At 40.6% G+C, this 18055-nt stretch overlaps 1 protein-coding gene across 1 annotated transcript in view; it reads right to left on the bottom strand.

The window, feature by feature from the left end:
• RYR3 (ryanodine receptor 3) overlaps nt 1-18055 on the bottom strand; it is a 609228-nt gene that overhangs the window by 416847 nt on the left and 174326 nt on the right. Inside the window, exons 4-8 of the mRNA XM_018554200.1 lie at nt 15239-15313; nt 13712-13790; nt 11813-11925; nt 9043-9148; nt 6112-6205 (exon numbers count right to left, since the gene is read on the bottom strand). Of these exons, the coding sequence (XP_018409702.1) occupies nt 6112-6205; nt 9043-9148; nt 11813-11925; nt 13712-13790; nt 15239-15313 (467 nt within the window). The remainder of the gene's footprint in view (nt 1-6111; nt 6206-9042; nt 9149-11812; nt 11926-13711; nt 13791-15238; nt 15314-18055) is intronic.

Below are 18055 nucleotides of genomic sequence, written 5' to 3'. Positions count from 1 at the left end.
TCGACATTAAACCTCATCTGCCACATAGTTGCCCACTCCCCTATTTTATCCAGGTCCTCCTGCAATGTTACACTATCTTGGTCTGTTTCTATTACCCTCCCAATTTTGGTATCGTCAGCAAACACTGAGATATCGCTGTTTACGCCGTCCCCGATGTCGTTATTAAACAGGTTGAAAAGCATGGGTACCAGCACAGAACCCTGAGGCAAACCGCTAATGACACTAGCCCAGTCTGAAAGGGCACCATTTATTGATACTCTCTGTACCCGTTCCTTTAGCCAGTTCTCTATCCATGTACACACCCTTCCATCTATGCCCATAGCTTTCAGCTTGTATAGTAGGCGTTTGTGTGCAACCGTATCAAAAGCCTTTGAGAAATCCAGATATACCACATCCACAGACCTCCCTCCATCCAGATCTCTACTTACCCCCTCGTAAAAAATCAGTAGATTAGTCTGACAGGAACGGTCTTTCCTAAACCCATGCTGGTTGTCATTTATTTTGTCATTATCCTGAACAAATTCTACTAAGTGGTCCTTAATCATTCCCTCTAACAGTTTACAAACTACCGATGTAAGACTAACTGGTCGGTAATTCCCAGGTTGGCATCTTGCCCCCTTTTTAAATATTGGAACTACCGTAGCCCTCCGCCAGTCACTCGGAACTCTACCAGTCATTAGAGAGTCCTTAAAAATGAGGAATAATGGTCTAGGTATAGTAAAACAAATGATTATCCGCGCTATAGTGCTTTGCCCCAATCTCCTCAAAAACACCCTATTGACAGCTGCAGAGATAGAGAGAAGCTATATAAACTTCTCCCACAATATATTAAACAAAAGACACTGCGCTATCTTTAATATTATAAAACTCTAAGTGCATATACTTAGTGACAATTATACAACATATTCACTCCAACTTATATATAGTCCATATAAAAATATTCCCAAAGTTGATGTGATTAAAAATAAATGAGATGAAATCCTTGTATAATACATAATCATTGTATATATTAGAGATGGTAGAAGCTAACATCTGTATGTTAAAAGAAAAATTGGAACCGCTTATAACAGAAGTCACGAGTGATTGTGGAACTTTATATACAATATGCTTTTCGCACTCTATTTTAGCTGCCCGGATTGCTAGTTTGCATCTTTTATTACATTCTTTGTCGTTATGGAACACCAATGCCGTCACCTCCATCTTATATTTTATAAATGCCACTCGCTTTTCCTTTATGTGATGGTTTACATTTTTATTCAGCCATACAGGTTTTGTTTGTGATATTTTACTTTTATATCCCAACGGTATACATTTGGCAATGGCAATATGTAAAGTGTTTTTAAAACCTTCCCACTTTTGGTCCAAGTTCAGTTTGTGAAATACATTTTCCCATTTGATGTCCCCCACTAGGTGGCACAGTTTATTAAAGTTAGCCCTTCTGAAATTAAGGGTTCTTGTCCTACCAGCACTCTTCTCTTTCCTGTATCCAATATTGAAAGTAATCACATTGTGATCACTATTTCCTAGTGTCTCCCCAATAACAATATCCTCAATTAACTCTGCATTATTAGTAATGATTAAATCTAGGATGGCATTTTTCCTAGTTGGGACCTCCACCATCTGGACCATGAAATTGTCACGCAACATATTCAGAAATTGGCCCGCCTTTGTTGAACTTGAGGTTCCATTTGCCCAATTTATGTCCGGGTAATTGAAGTCGTCCATCACGACTACATTGCCCTCCCTCCCAGCTATTTCTATTTCAGACTGTAGATGAGCCTCCCCCTCCTCCCCTATATTTGGAGGTTTATAACAAATACCCACAATTAGTTTGCGACGATCCTCCGTCATATCCAGTTCCAGCCATAAGGATTCCACGTCCTCCCCACTATTTGAGGTGATGTCGTCCCTTATATGCATATTTAGATTATTTTTTAACATAAATGCATACCCCCCCCCCTTCTCCCATCTCTGTCCCTCCTGAACAGGTTGTACCCCTCTATATTGGTGGCCCAATCATGTGCGCTGTCTAGCCAGGTTTCCGCTATTCTCACTATATCGAAGTCATCCTCGAATATCATAAGTTCAAGCTCTTCTAATTTATTTGCCAGACTTCTAGCGTTTGTGTACATACATTTAATTCCTGTCTTGTTATTGGACAAAGGTTTAAGTGATATTGGTATTCCGGTATTACTTATAGTATCTTCAGCTATAGGATTTACTATATTGACTGCTTTGGCACTGGTGACTGGAGTGAGCCCACTATTTGCCCCTTTGTTACTTCCCTCTTTATTATATGTATTCATGTTAAGGTTTTCACTACTTAAATTTAATATTTTTATGCCCTCCCCCCATTATCTAGTTTAAAAGCTCCTCCAGTCTTTCTACCATTTTTCTCCCCAGGAATGCTGCACCTTCCCCATTAAGATGCAGCCCGTCCCGGCTGAAGAGCCGGTAGCTGACTGAGAAGTCAGCCCAGTTCTCCATTAAACCAAAGCCCTCATTCCGACACCAGTTCCGGAGCCACTTGTTAAGTTCCCTCAACACGCGCTGTCTGTCCGGACTGGCTCTTGGCACCGGTAGTATCTCTGAGAAAACTACCGTGGAGGTCCTTTCCTTCAGCCTAGCACCTAGGTCTCTGAACTCCTTTTTTAGGACACTCCAGTTTCCTCCTATTTTGTCATTGGTGCCGATGTGCACCATGACAACGGGGTCGTGCCCAACCCCATTTAGTAATCTATCAATTTGTTCCGCAATGTGCCGAACTCGCGCCCCTGGTAAGCAGCACACTGTTCGACGCTCACGGTTACGATGACAGATTACCCTGTCAGTCCGCCTGATGATGGAGTCTCCCACCACCAGGATCTGCCTCTCCTGACCCTCCATCCTGCTCCCGTCCTCGCCGGAGCAGTCACTCCCCCTGCGGATAGAGGAGGTGTCCTGCTCTAGCAGTGTCCCCCCTGTACTAATATCCCCAACATCACGCAACTTGGCATATTTGTTGGGGTGTATCAGTTCAGGGCTGACCTCTCTCGCACTCTTCCCTCTTTACATGTTATTGGATCGCATTGCATTCACCACAATGAGAAATCCAGGTTTAATTTTCTGCGTTTAGAATACAGAAATACTACAGTCACTTGGCCCAATTCTCGTTATGACATTTGCTTTTTGGAGGGAGTGAATCATTGACCTTAACAGTTATTCACCCATTACTTTCTAGAAGTGACAATGCAATTCCTTCCATTAATTCCTGTGCACACCCCAATACACACATTTGCTGATTTAGCACTGCAAAAGAGGATCTCACGCCTAACATTTTCATTTTCACCTTCCTGCTGCTAATTTGTATTATAAATAACATGAATCAGCAAAGGAAATGGTTAGCAAATGTGCCTAATCACTCCATGTCTGAAAGAAAAACACCCATTTATGAAGTAAAACATTTGATCAGCAAATATCTGAATTTGAATTTCACTTACCAACAGATAACCATACAACCAGGGGCGGACCTACTAGCAATACGCCGCTGGTTGAAGATGCCGGCCCGCGGCCCCAAGCGCCGGACACGGGATACCCTATTACAGGGACTGATGGGAAAGACTGGTTTTGGGGGGCCTCTCTGATGTCCTGCAGGCCGGGCCACCGCTGCGGTGGCATACGCTTCGTCAGGCAGCATAGAGGCTCCAGGGCTGTCAGTGTGTGCAGCTGTACTTTTTCCTTCACAGCAGCTGCTGTCCTCCTGCCTCCCGTAAATTGCGGACTCTGCAGGAGGCGGGGAGTCTTACCAGTGCACGGGATGAGAAGCCTGCACCTCTCCTGATGGGGAAACCTTATCCCATCTCCTCCCTGCCTTTCCTGTTTCCCCACCCTTTTTAGGTATATGCCCTACTACCATCTCTCTCTCTCTTTAGTGACCTAGTAACTACTGGCCCATTTATGCCGTATCCTTTTTTTTTCTTCTTTTCTTTCCTTTTCTGTCACTTAACCCCTTACCCACACAACCTACTCACATTCACTTGCCTAACACTGTGTTTTTTTGTTTTTTTTCTCTTGTTCTGGTTTGTTTTGTTGTGCACACTAAAGTTTTAAAAACAACATCTCTTATGCATGCTATTGACAGGATGTCGTTTCACTTAGGGATAGAAGTCCCTTCTCCCCCCACACACCTCCCTCGGATCCACAGATGCGCTCATAAGCACTTGGACACTTATATGTCCCCCTCTTGAGATACTTACGGGTCACTGACTAGCTGAGCAGGAGGAACACCCTACCCTTATTTTTTTCAACGCTTTAAATATCTTATTTTGTTTACTTTGTCATATACGTCGCAATGCATTTGGTGTATTTTCTTGATGACCGCCCGAGAGAGCAACTATTTGCTACTTATGCACTTGTTTTTCTCTTCTTGTGATCACCATCAAAGCTTTTAAAATATAAAATAAAGACTTTATAAAAAAGAGAAGCCTGCACCTACTGAGGAGACAGAGTTGGCAAGCAGGTATTTTGAGTATTCTGTGAGTGTTCTTCTGTTGTAAATCGTCTAAGTCCACTTCAGTCCTAGGTCCACTGTTTTGCAAAGTTCTTAGTTCAGTGCATTGCAGACTCCTGAGTCAATTGTGTTGCAAAGTCCCGAGCCCAGTGCATTGCAAAGTCCTTAGTTAATTGTGTTACTAAGTCCTGAGACCATTGCATAACAAAGTCCTGAGTCTTTTGTGTTGCAAAGTCCTGAGTCCAGTGTGTTGCAAAGTCCTGAGTGCAGTGCGTTACTAAGCCCTGGGTCCATTGCGCTGCAAAGTTCTGATTCCAAAGCATTGTAAAGTCCTGAGTCCAGTCTGTTACAAAGTCTTGAGTGTTACAAAGTCCTGAGTCCAGTGCGTTACTAAGTCCTGAGTCCATTGTGTTGCAAAGTCCTGAGTCCATTGCATTACAGGGTCCTGAGTCCAGTGCATTACTAAGTCCTAAGTCCAGTGTGTTACTAAGTCCTGAGTCCAGTGCTTTGCAAAGTCCTGAGCCCAGTGCCTTATAAAGTCATGAGTCTGCTGTGTTACAAAGTCCTGAGTCCAGTGTGTTGCAAAGTTCTGAATCCATTGCATTGCAAAGTCCTGAATCCATTGCATTGCCAAGTCCTGAGTTCATTGTGTTACTAAGTCCTGAGTCTATTTCGTTACAGGGTCCGGAGTTCATTGTGTTACTAAGTCCTGAGTCTATTTCGTTACAGGGTCCGGAGTCCAATGTGTTACTAAGCCCTGAGTCCAGTGCGTTACAAAGCCCTGAGTCCAGTGCGTTACAAAGTCCTGAGTCCAGTGCGATACAGAGTCCTGGGTCCAGTGCATTGCAAAGTCCTGAGTCCAGTGCATTGCAAAGTCCTGAGTTCATCGTGTTACTAAGTCCTGAGTCCATTTCGTTACTAAGTCCTGAGTTCAATGTGTTGCAAAGTCCTGAGTCCAGTGTGCTACAGAGTCCTGAGTCCAGTGCACTTCCAATTCATATACTATATTGCATTGCTGTATAATGTATGGCTGGGATTTGTAGTCCATCTACAGCCGGTGCCATTCTGCATTAGAGTGTAAGCTCCTCTGTACAGAGACTGATGTGACTGGCTCAGTGTTTTCTGTAAAGCACTACAGTATATGTCACAGCTATATAGTTGTATGAAAAAATAGTGTGTGACTGTGGGGGGACATTAGACTGTAAGTTCCTCTGTACAGAGACTGATGTGATTGGCTCAGTGTTCTCTATACAGCACTGCAGTATATGTCAGAGTTATATAAACGTATATACTAAAAGTGTGTGAATGTGGGGGACATTGGAGTGTAAGCCCCTTTGGTGCAGAGACCCCTTGGGAGCGTGAATGCCCGAGAAAAAATCTTGCAACAGGGCCCTTTGTTCGCCACTGCATACAACAAATGCACTTGTTCACATTGACAACTACTGCATAAGAACTCCCACAGTGGTAATCATAATCTGGATGATTTGATATTTAAAATGTCATTATTTGTGTTTCATCCAAATCTGATAATGAACTGGCATCTGAAAAGCTAATCTGAATAGCTAGATCTGCCAGTTTTTACAGCCATGAATTTCTGATATATGTGAAGCACGTCATTTTACCTATGCTGGGCCTCGGCTGGGTCGGTGGATGGTATTGTCAAACACTCATCATGACCATGGAAAAACCGAACAACATGTCCACCAAGGAGATACCCTGAAATATAAACATGTGTAAGACATATAGCAAGGTGTATAAAAAAAATCAACATAAACTATGCAAATATGTTAATGAGCCAATATATCTCTACCAAAGTAAGTTTTATAAAATTTTACTTCTATCACCAGCAATTATAGGGAGGAGAGGAGACAAATACAACCCAAGAATCCCTCCAGTATATCATGTTCTTCTTTTATTAATTATAAATATTTAGACCAATGTTTCAGCATTAGACTTAGGGTACGTTCACACCACATGCAGTGCGGCCGGCTCACTTTTTTGAGGGGCAGGAGGGGGCGAAGTGGGCCATTGAAGTTAATGGCACAGTAGCCACGCCCTCCGGCCACAATGCGATCGCCCGCATGGGATCGCAAGGCACATTGTGCCTGTGGTCCGGTGCGGGCGATCGCATTGCAGCCGGAGGGCATGGCTACGGTGCCATTCACTTTAATGGCCCACCACGCCCCCTCCTGGCCGACTAAAAAGTGAGCCGGTTGCAATGCGAGGCAGTGCGTTCTGGCCAGAATCGGCCCGGAACGCACTGCAACTGGTGTGAACGGACCCTTAAAATATCATCCCGGGTCTGAAAGAATCAACAAGACAGTAGCAACACAAAACCATGAAGGAATGAATGAAGTCCTTTATGCAATCGTACAGAAGCTAAAAGTAACTCATAATGGGCTACGTTATGTAGGTAGCATGTTTTGTAACAGTTTTTTTTAAAAACTTCACTAAGAAAAATCATTCAGATGATAGAAGGCTGCATGGTCAACTCTACCCAGTTGTGTTTACACACATGGATAAAATCCCTCTTTAGGTCCTAACCTCAGAGGCCAGAAACCTCAGAGGTGAAATTCCCAAGTAGCAGCTTGTATATGCAACTCTGTTCACAAAATCAGAATTAAGGTTTCACTCTTTCATTGATGGATTCCCCCAGTTATTTGCCTGTTCATGGGAAATCCACAGAGGAGTGTGACACCATCATTTGGCTTTGTAATGTCTCAAGAAATTAAATAGAACTGGAAATTCTGTAAAAATAATCTTTCTACTGGATTCCCTAAGAGCTATACGAAGCCGGCATATGACTGAACCGTTCAGCAACCATGCACAGGTGAAATATCAGCTTTGGGTGGAGTTTTCTTTCAAGTATGTAACATAATCAAAAACAAATCATATACTTTTTTGTAGAAGTATTATTCAGGCTATCTGCAATCCAATTTAAAATTAAGTTTCAAATATCTTAAAAGTATATAAACAAAAAGTACAAAATTATATATGTCCTGTGTTTTCCGATCATTTGTTAGTAATTGGCCACGGAGAATATTCGATTAAGGGAATTTATCAAAACTGGTGCAGACAAAATCTGGAGCAGCAGTGCATGGCAACCAATTAGCCTCTCTCTTTCATATTCAAATCTTAACTGAACCAACTGAAGAGAGAAGCTGATTGGTTGCCATGCACAGCTGCTCCCGATTTTGTCTGCTCCAGTCTTGATAAATTCCCCCCAATATGTTTATATGACAAGATGCCCCTTTTAATGCTTTATTTTCAAGAAAGTAAAAAGAAACATTTTCAGAAAAATTGTAACAGTCATGAAGTATAACAGAATAAGGATGGTTTATTGGATCAGCTGGTAATAAACATGACTGTGACATTTCCTGAAGACAAATTATATCAGAGGTGAACGGTATAAAACAGAGATAGAAAAAAAAAAAAGGTTACATAGAGATGACACTTATCAATGTGCGTCATATTTAGATCCTTAGGGCATTGAGCTCATGATAAGGAGAAAACAGAGGGGCTTAGCTGCTGCTGTCAATGCTAATAGTAGATATAACGTTTCAGGCCATTTAACTTTAGATCGGATACAAATTCTGCCTCACAACCAAAGAACAGAAAATTCTAATCTGAGTTTTATCTGAATGCTATCAAAACCAAGCTTGTAGACACTACAAAAAATAGCAATGCTGAGTTTGAGTTGGGAATGGGAATACTTGGTGCCCCACTAAAACTATTTAAATTAAAATTTTAAACCAATATTGTTATTATTTAGAAATATGGACCATTAATGTTATCAACTTCAAGCTTTGACACAGATAAATATTTACAACAGACCTGCAATGTGGCTGATTTACTAAAGGTGTAGAGAATTTTCAATTACTTTAGTGTATAAAGTATAAAGTGGCTTGCGATCCCTGCGGGCGATCGCATTGCGGCCAGAGGGCGTGGCTACGGTGCCATTCACTTCAATGGCCCGCCACGCCCCCTCCAGCCCGGCAAAAAAGTGAGCCAGGCCACAATGCAAGGCAGTGCGTTCCGGCCAAAATCAGACCGGAACGCACTGCTTATGGTGTGAACTAACCCTTAGTTAATCAGCTGCATTGGTTCAGAAATTATCCACCCCCTGGGTGGATGAATGGCAGGCCAGTTTTTGTTCTTTCCACAAACTGAAATATATAATTCTAGGGACACATTTCATTATCCTCAAATGGGAAAAGTACCATGGAGTACTTTTTTTCAGTGTTAGATTAATTCCCTTCATGCCAATTACACACAAAAAAAATATTGTTTATAAAGTATCAATAAAATCCTGCCCACAATGGTGACCACATACAAACACTACGAGGGGAATTGATCAAAACTGGAGCAGACAGAAACTAGAGCAACCAATTTGAAAATGAAAGATAGAGGCTGATTGGTTGACAAGCACAGCTGCTCCAGATTTTGATACATCCCCCTCTGTGTGTTTAAAGTGAATTAATCCAGCAGTAAAGCAGCGCAACTAGGAACAATCGAGTGAAACACAACAATACTTTAAGTAATGTAAGACAGACCTTCTTCCACACTACTCCCAGAGCATGTAGGATGGACATTCCACAGTGTCTGCATGAAGGAAGCATCCACCTGAATATTGCCCATTCCATTGGATATGGAGAGATGCTATGGGATATAATTAAGAATTGGTTACACAGTTAAAGAGACAAATATAAAATTTAACGTATCCTGTGGTACAACAATTTGATTGGCTTTTCAAATGCAGAGAAACAGGTTTCCCTTTTATCAAGTGCTGGCACAAATATCTGAAAACAGTTTTAACAAAGGCCCCTTTCCACAAACAACTTTTTTAAATGAAACAGCAATACTACCAGCTTTAGCAGAACAGAGCATTGTGTTAGCTTTTCAGCTCAAGCTTAGCACACCATGAAGCTAAGAAAAATAAAACTATGTTTTTTGTGATCTCAGTGAACACCACCTAAAGCTGGCCATACACCTATAGATTATCTGCAGATTTTCTATTGTCAGATGGAAAAAGTGCAACAGATTCCTCTATCTACGCTCAACTGTGTGGATGGAGGAATCTCCCACTGCGCCAAGCTATAATATCTTGCTAGTCGGCCCTGCTTTTTCCATCTGACCATAGAAAATCTACAGAAAATCTATAGGTGTATGGCCAGCTTAAGACCCCATTCACAATTCCTCTGTGAAGGTGCCCATACACTGTACGATTCTCGTACGAGAATCACGGGAAATCCCGCGATCGTGTGATAATCGTACAGTGTATGGAAGGCGTGCGTCCGTTTCTACTGTAGGTCGCACGTCTTCCGTCGAACAAGCAGGCTTGAAAACCCGCCGGGAATCGTACGATTCTCACCGGGTTAATGGTCTGCTTGTTCGACAACTGCCGAACGGGCCGGTGTGCCCGTTTGCAGTCATCGGAAGCCCACCCCTCATGGGGGTGGGCTTGCGATGATCGCAAGTACGATCTGCCAGTCCAAGATGGGCAGATCGTATCTTACGATTCTCGGCGGGTTAGGGCCTGCTTGTTCGACAACTGCCGAATGGGCTGGTGTGCGCACGCCCCTCACTGCCCCTTATTTCGATGATCGCAAGTACGATCTGCCTGTCCAAGATGGGCAGATCATACGAGCTTTTAATAAGCTTACGACCATCGCAAGACAAAAGTCTTGCGATGGTCGTAAGGTGTATGGGCACCTTAAGACTCATGCAATCTGCTGCAGGCAGAAAGTGCTGTACAATACAATGACAGGTGGCACCGCCCCCAGCTGTTTGCAGGTCGTTCCCAAGTAATCACACTGGCTGAGATTATTTGTGGATGATTGCACCTGGAAGCAGACTATTTTTCTCTTTTGTCTGCAGGTATTCACAGTCTGTGCGATTAAATATGATCATAGACTGCATGAGTCTCCGGGAGGAATTCATGCAACTCAGCAATCCGGTCCCTTTGACAAATGTGAATGGGGCTTAGAGTAGCATTAAACTCTCAATTTTTTTTCCAATAATGAATCCAGATCAAACAAATATACATTGCCCAACAAAGCATTGCTTTACATTTTTGACAAAACACTTACAATCATCATGTTTCTGAACAGCTCCAACTCTCTCAGCTCAGCTTCCCTGAACTTACAATCCAGTACAAATTTCAAAGGACAGTGCAGACTCCAGCAACTGTTCATCTACTAGTTTGGAGAAGGGAGGACGGAGGAGAGGGTGTCTGTGTGTTTGTGGAGACACACACAGCTTACTAGCACACACAAGGGTGACTACATGGCACTCTGCTTGAGAAAGCAGGCACTCAAAAACAGGAAGTCAGGACCAGTGCCCAAGGGACCAGCTGATTCTGCAGGAAACTAAAACGTTTAAACATCAAGAAGCAGCATTCATTGTAAGTGATTCCACCAGCATTTGAAATAGCTTAAACTCCTTTTGACTTTAATTTCACTTTGAAGCTACATTTATTGTTTAAAAATGCTGGTTCAAAAAGTAGTGTACTGCAGTGAAAATCATTACACATTTTACAAATACATAATTACTTTCACAATTTTTAAACAAGATACTTGCACACATATTTATATAGCATGAGATACCCCTACTAGAATGGTAAATGAAGAAATTGGCATGAATAATTTATCATTTGTGCAACAGTGGCACTGAAGGTAAGGTTGGGATTATTAAATCAGGTTTTACGTCACAGATATATTCAATTAAAAGAGAAAAAATGTTCTGGGCTAAAACTGCTGTAAAGGATTCAAGCTGAGATACTCTCTTAAAAGGCTTTTAGCAAGGGAGAACTCAACACTATCAGTAAAACGTGTCGTTACACAAGAGAGAAGGCAGTACTAAAGGTTGTAAATGGCTACATGCATCTACTATCAACTTATAACTCAGTATTGTTCCCAGATGAAAGGGCAGGAAGCTAATGATTCTGATTAAAATATTTGTAGACATATGCCAAACTCACTAATGGCCACTCAAAGGAGCTGAAAATCATTTTTGCTGGGTATCATGAGCTTGCCAACCCAATTCAAAACTAGATTCAGATATGGATGCAGAGGAACTAGATTAAACGATTTAAAGAACACTTTTAATGAACAAGTGAAAACAATCATTGAACTGCTAAATCTATCCAGGAGATGCTGCAATTATGCTAAATGCAGAAAGTCCACACTATTTCATGTGGCCAGAATACAGAGAGCTCCTTTCAACTGCCCATTCAAGAATCAATGGGTACAACTGTAACACCAGCAAAATACCACATATATATCATCTAATCTTTGTATTTCTTCCAGAAAGTAGAATACTTACTAGGTATCTTTCAGAAGACACACTGACTAAAATAAGATCATCTCCAATCCGAACCTTTTCTCCCTCAGATCTCTGTTTGGATGCAGGATGTATTGTCCACCAACAGGCTTCTCCTATAACCAAAATATGGGTCAGTATTATTTCACTATAAGATTACTTTTTAAAAGGGCAATGATATTTTCCAAAAATATCCTTGGTCTGTAAGAGAGTTATCTGGATGCAATGTATAAAATAAGGACTAGACTTATACAGATGACCCTGATTTCCGGAGCTAATGTTTTTTTAATGATTTTGCTTTGAAGGGATGCTAGTCCATGTAATTGAAAGTGCATTTATACTTTTGCAGCCAAATTGGGATAAAACCTATTTTATATTTGTACAATTTTTCCATTCACATAGCATAAGCTTAAAAAATATTTAAAACATTGATTTTACTTGGGTTTTTTAAGTGTTAAAATATCTACTTGCTTTTCTTTCTTTGTAATGTTAGGAGGGGCTGCGAGAGGTTTGTTCATTAATATTTGTAAAGTAGGTTTAAAAAATTGCCTATCCTAACAAAGGGTTAAAGGATCAAAAGCCTGGCTAGTGCATTGCATGTTAGTGAACGTAATGGGAGAAACAAAATCCTCAAATTGCAGTCCTAAGTCTTTCTATAGGGACAGATGACGGTAAAGTTGCTCAGAAAAACCTGAAATCAGCCATGTTGCCTGCTGCAACAAAACATCCAAAAGGTAATAAATATTGTTTTAAATTTGTTTTCTCGTTATGCTGTGTGAATACGAACACATAAACATTTATTTTTCCAGAATAGGCTTCGTCAGGCCAGCTGCCAACCTGAAGGACCAATATTTGATTTCAGGTGGGTTGGTTTCCAACTTTCCATACATTAAAAGATCCCATTTGCCTTGGTCATGCATGAGGGTTCCCAGTCCTTTGATCTTGAGGATCCTTATTCTTATCTGCAAGTCTATAGGAATAGCACTTTATGACTGGGGATGCTAACTTGGCCAAGACACAAGTCATGTAAATAATTTTAGGGGGACCCCACTCCCTTAGAGCAGGCTCGGTATTGGCATTGATACTAGTGTCTGTATGGGTGCATCCCTAATTATAATAAAAGGAATGATCATCACTTCACTTTGCTGTCCATTTCAGCAAAAAAAAAAAACAGCAAACAGCAATATAAGGTAACTAGAATTTTAATTCTATAGAATGCTTAGGAAAGTTTTGCTTGATGGGGAAGGGGCAGGACACTTCTCCCCATGTGCAACGCCGGCCACATTCGGCCACACGAGCACCGCGGGACAGGATGCCAGCGCACGGGAGGAGACTTGGGAAGCTGCTGCAGTGAAGGTAAGAAGAGAGAGACAGCAGAGAAAGTGAGAGAAGAGACAGCAGAGAGAGAGAGAGACAGCAGAGAAAGTGAGAGAAGAGACATTGAGCTCATCATTTGAAAAGTAGATCTCCAGATGAAAAATTGTAGGCACCCCTGGTTTAGAAAGTATAATTATCCTTTTAAATGTTGTGGACTGCACAGTCATACTTTTTGAAAGACTGTGTTTTTTACTGACTTGGATAGTAAAATGGAGGTCAGTGCAAAAATAATACAGCCTTGCAGGAAAGCAAGGAAACAAAGACTCTCTAATCAGAGCTTACACAGGACTGAGGACTGTCTCCCAGCTTCCATGTGACAGTGCTGAACCTATCGCCAAGCACCAGCACTGAGGAACGGAAGTATGTTACATGCTCCACCATAGCCAAATTTGCAGGTATTTTCTGTGCTACTGATGGCTAAATGGAGCCGCAGGGGAGTAAAGGAAAGGTGAGTATTTGCTTTAAGAAATAATTCACACAAAAATATTGAATGAATATAGAAAATAAAAAGCAATCTGATCATACCCGTTGCTGTGTCTTGCAGTCCAACATCAAATGCAAGTTTGTCTGTGAGTGATCTGGATGTGGTCAAACATGTCAAGTACTGTTAACAATGTAAAAGAAATGAAGGTGAAATTAAACTCATTTCAACTGTAGTTTAATTAAGTGCATCACAGAGTAAGTATAATAACAGATGTGTTTATATAATAAAGAAAATGTATTGAAGATATCCCAGCTATACGTTTTTCAAACAAGCTGGCTACTTAAACAAAGAACAAAAAATTATATATTTGCTGACAAAGAAATTAAAAACAAAGTCTGCTGATAGCATCGACTTTTTTTTTTTTTGGATAATTTATTTGCTATATGGTTGTAATAATAGATAATCTTTTACAGCTATTTTTACAAGAAAGCCTGTCAGTTATGTATTAAAGCATATGTAAACCCAAAAAGCAAGCATGCAATATACTGCAGTTTTGTCCTTGTGGTGGCTGCATTAGTCTTTTTTCCCTAAATTTCGCCAGTTAACCTTGTGAAAACGCATTTCATTTCCCTGTGTGGCTATGCTCACCCCTCCCCTGTACCTATGGAGGAAGCCATGGTTTAAATTAAAAGAACTAATATGCTAAATATGTCTGACATGCTGATTGGTTAAAATGGGCAACTGCTCCAGATTCTGTCTGCTCCAGTTTTGATAAATCTCCCCATAGAGTTTTGTTCCTAAATGCCTTATTGCTGTAATGTTTAGTCACTGCATGATATCCTTGACTTTGTCTGTACATTACCTGAGTGCTTTCTTTTTCTTCTGTGTTTTATACTTTTGTAAAAATGTTTTTTGTAAAACTGTTTCTGCTTAAATAAAGAATTTATAACAAAAATTAAAAGTTGTTAGACACGGTGTGTTAATATAAGTGTATTTAGGTTGTGAAGTTTAGAGTTTCATACACTGTATATATTTATTTTGTTGTAATAAATCACGCATATAGAGCACATATTTTGTATATTAGCGCAACACTAATTCTTTTTATTTACACTTTGTACATAATTAGTGACTGGCTCTTCAAGTGTTGCAGCTCATCACATTTGGCGCGGGACTCAATCTTTTAATTCTTTTTTGTGTTTCGATAAGCCATGGTTGCCACCCAGGCTGGACTACATATATGTCTGCCATCTTTATTTTATAGTGGCTGATAGAATTTGTAGTTTTGCATAAAAAAGTTACTTTTTTGTCTTCAGTGCAGCGCACAGGAAGTGACAAAGTCACTGCAGTCTGGCAAGACCAACATGTATTTTCTGTTCTTGCTGAAAATGTCTTAGCCTGAAGAAAAGGAAACTAATGCAGCCACCACATCTAAAGGAAGGTAAGCTACAACATATTAAATGTTTGCTATTGGGTTTAGCCTTGCTTTAATAAGCACCAAGAGACTGGTAGTAACATATGTACATACCTAAAATGGTGTACACCTTGAAAGCTGTACCAAAATAGCACAAAAATAAAAAAAAAGAGTTTTGTGGACATGTACTTGAATATTTAAAAACATATCTACATACCATTCCACTAAATGAATGTCTTAGTAAGATAGCATGGCCATAGAGTAAAGTCCTGTGTCCGCCTCCTTGCGATGCCTGTGGTGTAATAAAGAAAGCATTTCATTAACATCATCCTGTAATAAAAGTTGAATTTAGGGACTTATAGTAGTTCAGGAGCTGAATCTGTAACATTTCTCCTTGAAAGGGAGATAGACACATTTCATAAGTATAGACAAGTACAATTTATACATGGGGATGTCTTGTAATCTTAATAACAAGGAATATAACTTTTATTACATTATGAATAATGTGCATATTCTATACACAATATAGAATGTGCTTAGATCCAACAAAACATGCAGCAGACCCAGGGCAGTAGGACTACATACCAAGCACATTTAACGAAATATATAATAAAAAACAAATCCAAAATGACAGAAAAAAATGACAGTTTTATGATGAGGGGTGATCTGGGGATATGTGTCTCTGGGGATTATTGCATGCGATAGCGTCTTTTTATTTATAATGAGCATGTCATCATGGTGTTGTCTGCTTGATATGTAGTTAGACTGGATCCGTTCTCAGTGACAGGTTATCTGTTTTTTTTATTTCATGACAAAAAGGATCCTTACCTTCCTGGTAAACTTCTTGGGAGCAGCATTTAAAAAAACAAATATAAGTGAAGAAGCCTTAGGGGCTACATCTATTGGTGTATTACAGCATTATTAATGCCAGCCTTCGTAAATTCTATGAGGTTCATGTATTTCTGTATAGGAACATTAACACAAAATTGGTGAATTTGTTCATGTGGCATACAGACTAAGAGGCACACTTGTTTTCATACAGCATAGTAGGCTCTGATGGTAAACCATCTGAACACATAAGGAATAGAGTTAAGTGAATAATGAGCCATGGCTAGTATTACCAATACAAAGGGATTTTGAGCTCCCAAAACACACAGGCATGTAAACCCACATGTTTATAGATATATCTTTCTCAAGAAAGACCCTTTGGCCAGGAGAATGAATGTGCTTGAACATTTCATCTGCTCTGATGCTTTTGGGCACCTTTAGCATTGCGCGTATAAAAGGGAGGTAATACACTTGGTGTATTGTTGCTCATTTTTCTACAAAATAGTGTACAACTGTCATGAAAAACATATACAAATTCTGAATCAATAATAACAGACAATGTGATTTGAGGGTGCATTTTGGTCAACATAAAAAGAGAGGGCATACTTGTGAAGAAAAGACAAATAGTTATATTAGTTGTTTAAAAAAAACATTTAAACTGCTATATCTAATTTACCCTCTTTACATTATATTTTAAACAGAGCCCTTTATTGCTATGTTTCCCTGCTGCAGATTTTACCTCACTTCTTGTCCAATAAAAGGTTGTCCCCAGAACAGAACATGACAGGAAAGCTCTCTAACAGAGCAAAACCTGACAGGGATTATAACCTTTCTCCATCCTATCCAAAACTTTAAAAAAATAATAGAGTTGTGTAAAAGTTGTGTACTCGTCAAAACTCAGTAAATATATTGGTACCAACTGACAGAAAAGCACCTGAAATGTACCATTCATTTATTTCCCCATAAACCTCTGCATAAGAGATTGAAGACCAATATTAACAGTCAAACAGGGCTCTACAGCTTTGTGACAATAAAGATAGGATAGGTCACACCAAACACGTTCCAGATGCAGAGCAGAGCAGTTACAGAACGGATCAAAACAGCGTCCAATGTATTCCAATGGTATTTTGGGCTCTAGTTCACACCGCAGCGTTCAGTTCCAGAGCATGTAAAAAAACTGCAGCAAGCCCATTTTTTCCTGCTCTGGAACGCATTCAAATGCATCAAAAACACATGCAAACCCCATGGAACACACTGAAAGCCCATTCGAAACAAAAAAAATAAAACCTTTTGCATCAAAAACGTAGGAAAAACGCGGTATAACACACTGCACTGCGTGTGCAGAAACTCATTCTGATATTGTCTGCATTTGGTATGAACAAGCCCTTAGTAGATAAAGGAAGCAAAAGGGAGTAACACACCCCAGCAGACTTTACTATTTAACATAAAAACCACCAATGGATGCACTGATCCTTTTAAAGGCAGGATCACTAAGACAAGCCTGTACAGAAAAAAAATGCAGGCTGCCACTGCTAACCTTTCCTTCTCAAAACAATAGTTGGCTGTCTGTCAAGTAGATTCAATTCACTTTATCTGTTGTGCACATGTTCCAGGTCAGTGACTCCACAGTATTGCAGAGAAAGACAGACAAGCAACTAACCTTTTTTAAAGGAGGTCAGCAGGGAATGGCTACACATTTAGGGGTCTATTCACAAAGCTGCCGAAGGATCTAGCCGTAGCTTCGACCCCAGGACCTCTTCGGTTCTGTAGAACCAAAGGGCTGCTGTACGGGCTATTTACTATAGCCCGTACAGCTCCTGAAGTTGGCCGAGGGGCTTAGTCGAGCCGAAGGCATATGCTGTGGCTCGACTGAGCCGAGGTTACATCCGAAGCTGGCCATTGGCCGGCCGACAGCCTGCCTCCGACTGCTGGGCGGAGCCAGCCAGCCATCATCTCACGGCTGGCGCTGGCCACTTGCACAGACAGATCAGCGTCCCTGGTCTATTAGATAACGGCTCTCGACCACCCGAGAGAGAAACACTTTCTCCCAGAAAGTTTTACTCTGCTCGATCACGCAGAGTAAACCTTTCCCTGCTCTGTTGTCTTTTTTTTTCTCTTCTGACATCGGAGCCGTTGGCTGCCGTCATGATAAATAAAAAAAATAGGAATGCATAGCTACATTCCTATTGGCTATTTCAATTTGCAA

This window comes from Nanorana parkeri, unplaced genomic scaffold, assembly GCF_000935625.1.
Source record: "Nanorana parkeri isolate BGI_ZX_2015 unplaced genomic scaffold, ASM93562v1 scaffold146, whole genome shotgun sequence".
In the NCBI taxonomy this organism is placed as follows: Eukaryota; Metazoa; Chordata; class Amphibia; order Anura; family Dicroglossidae; genus Nanorana; species Nanorana parkeri.
Note: the sequence above shows the minus strand (reverse complement) of the source record. Positions and strands in the feature narration are given on the sequence as shown.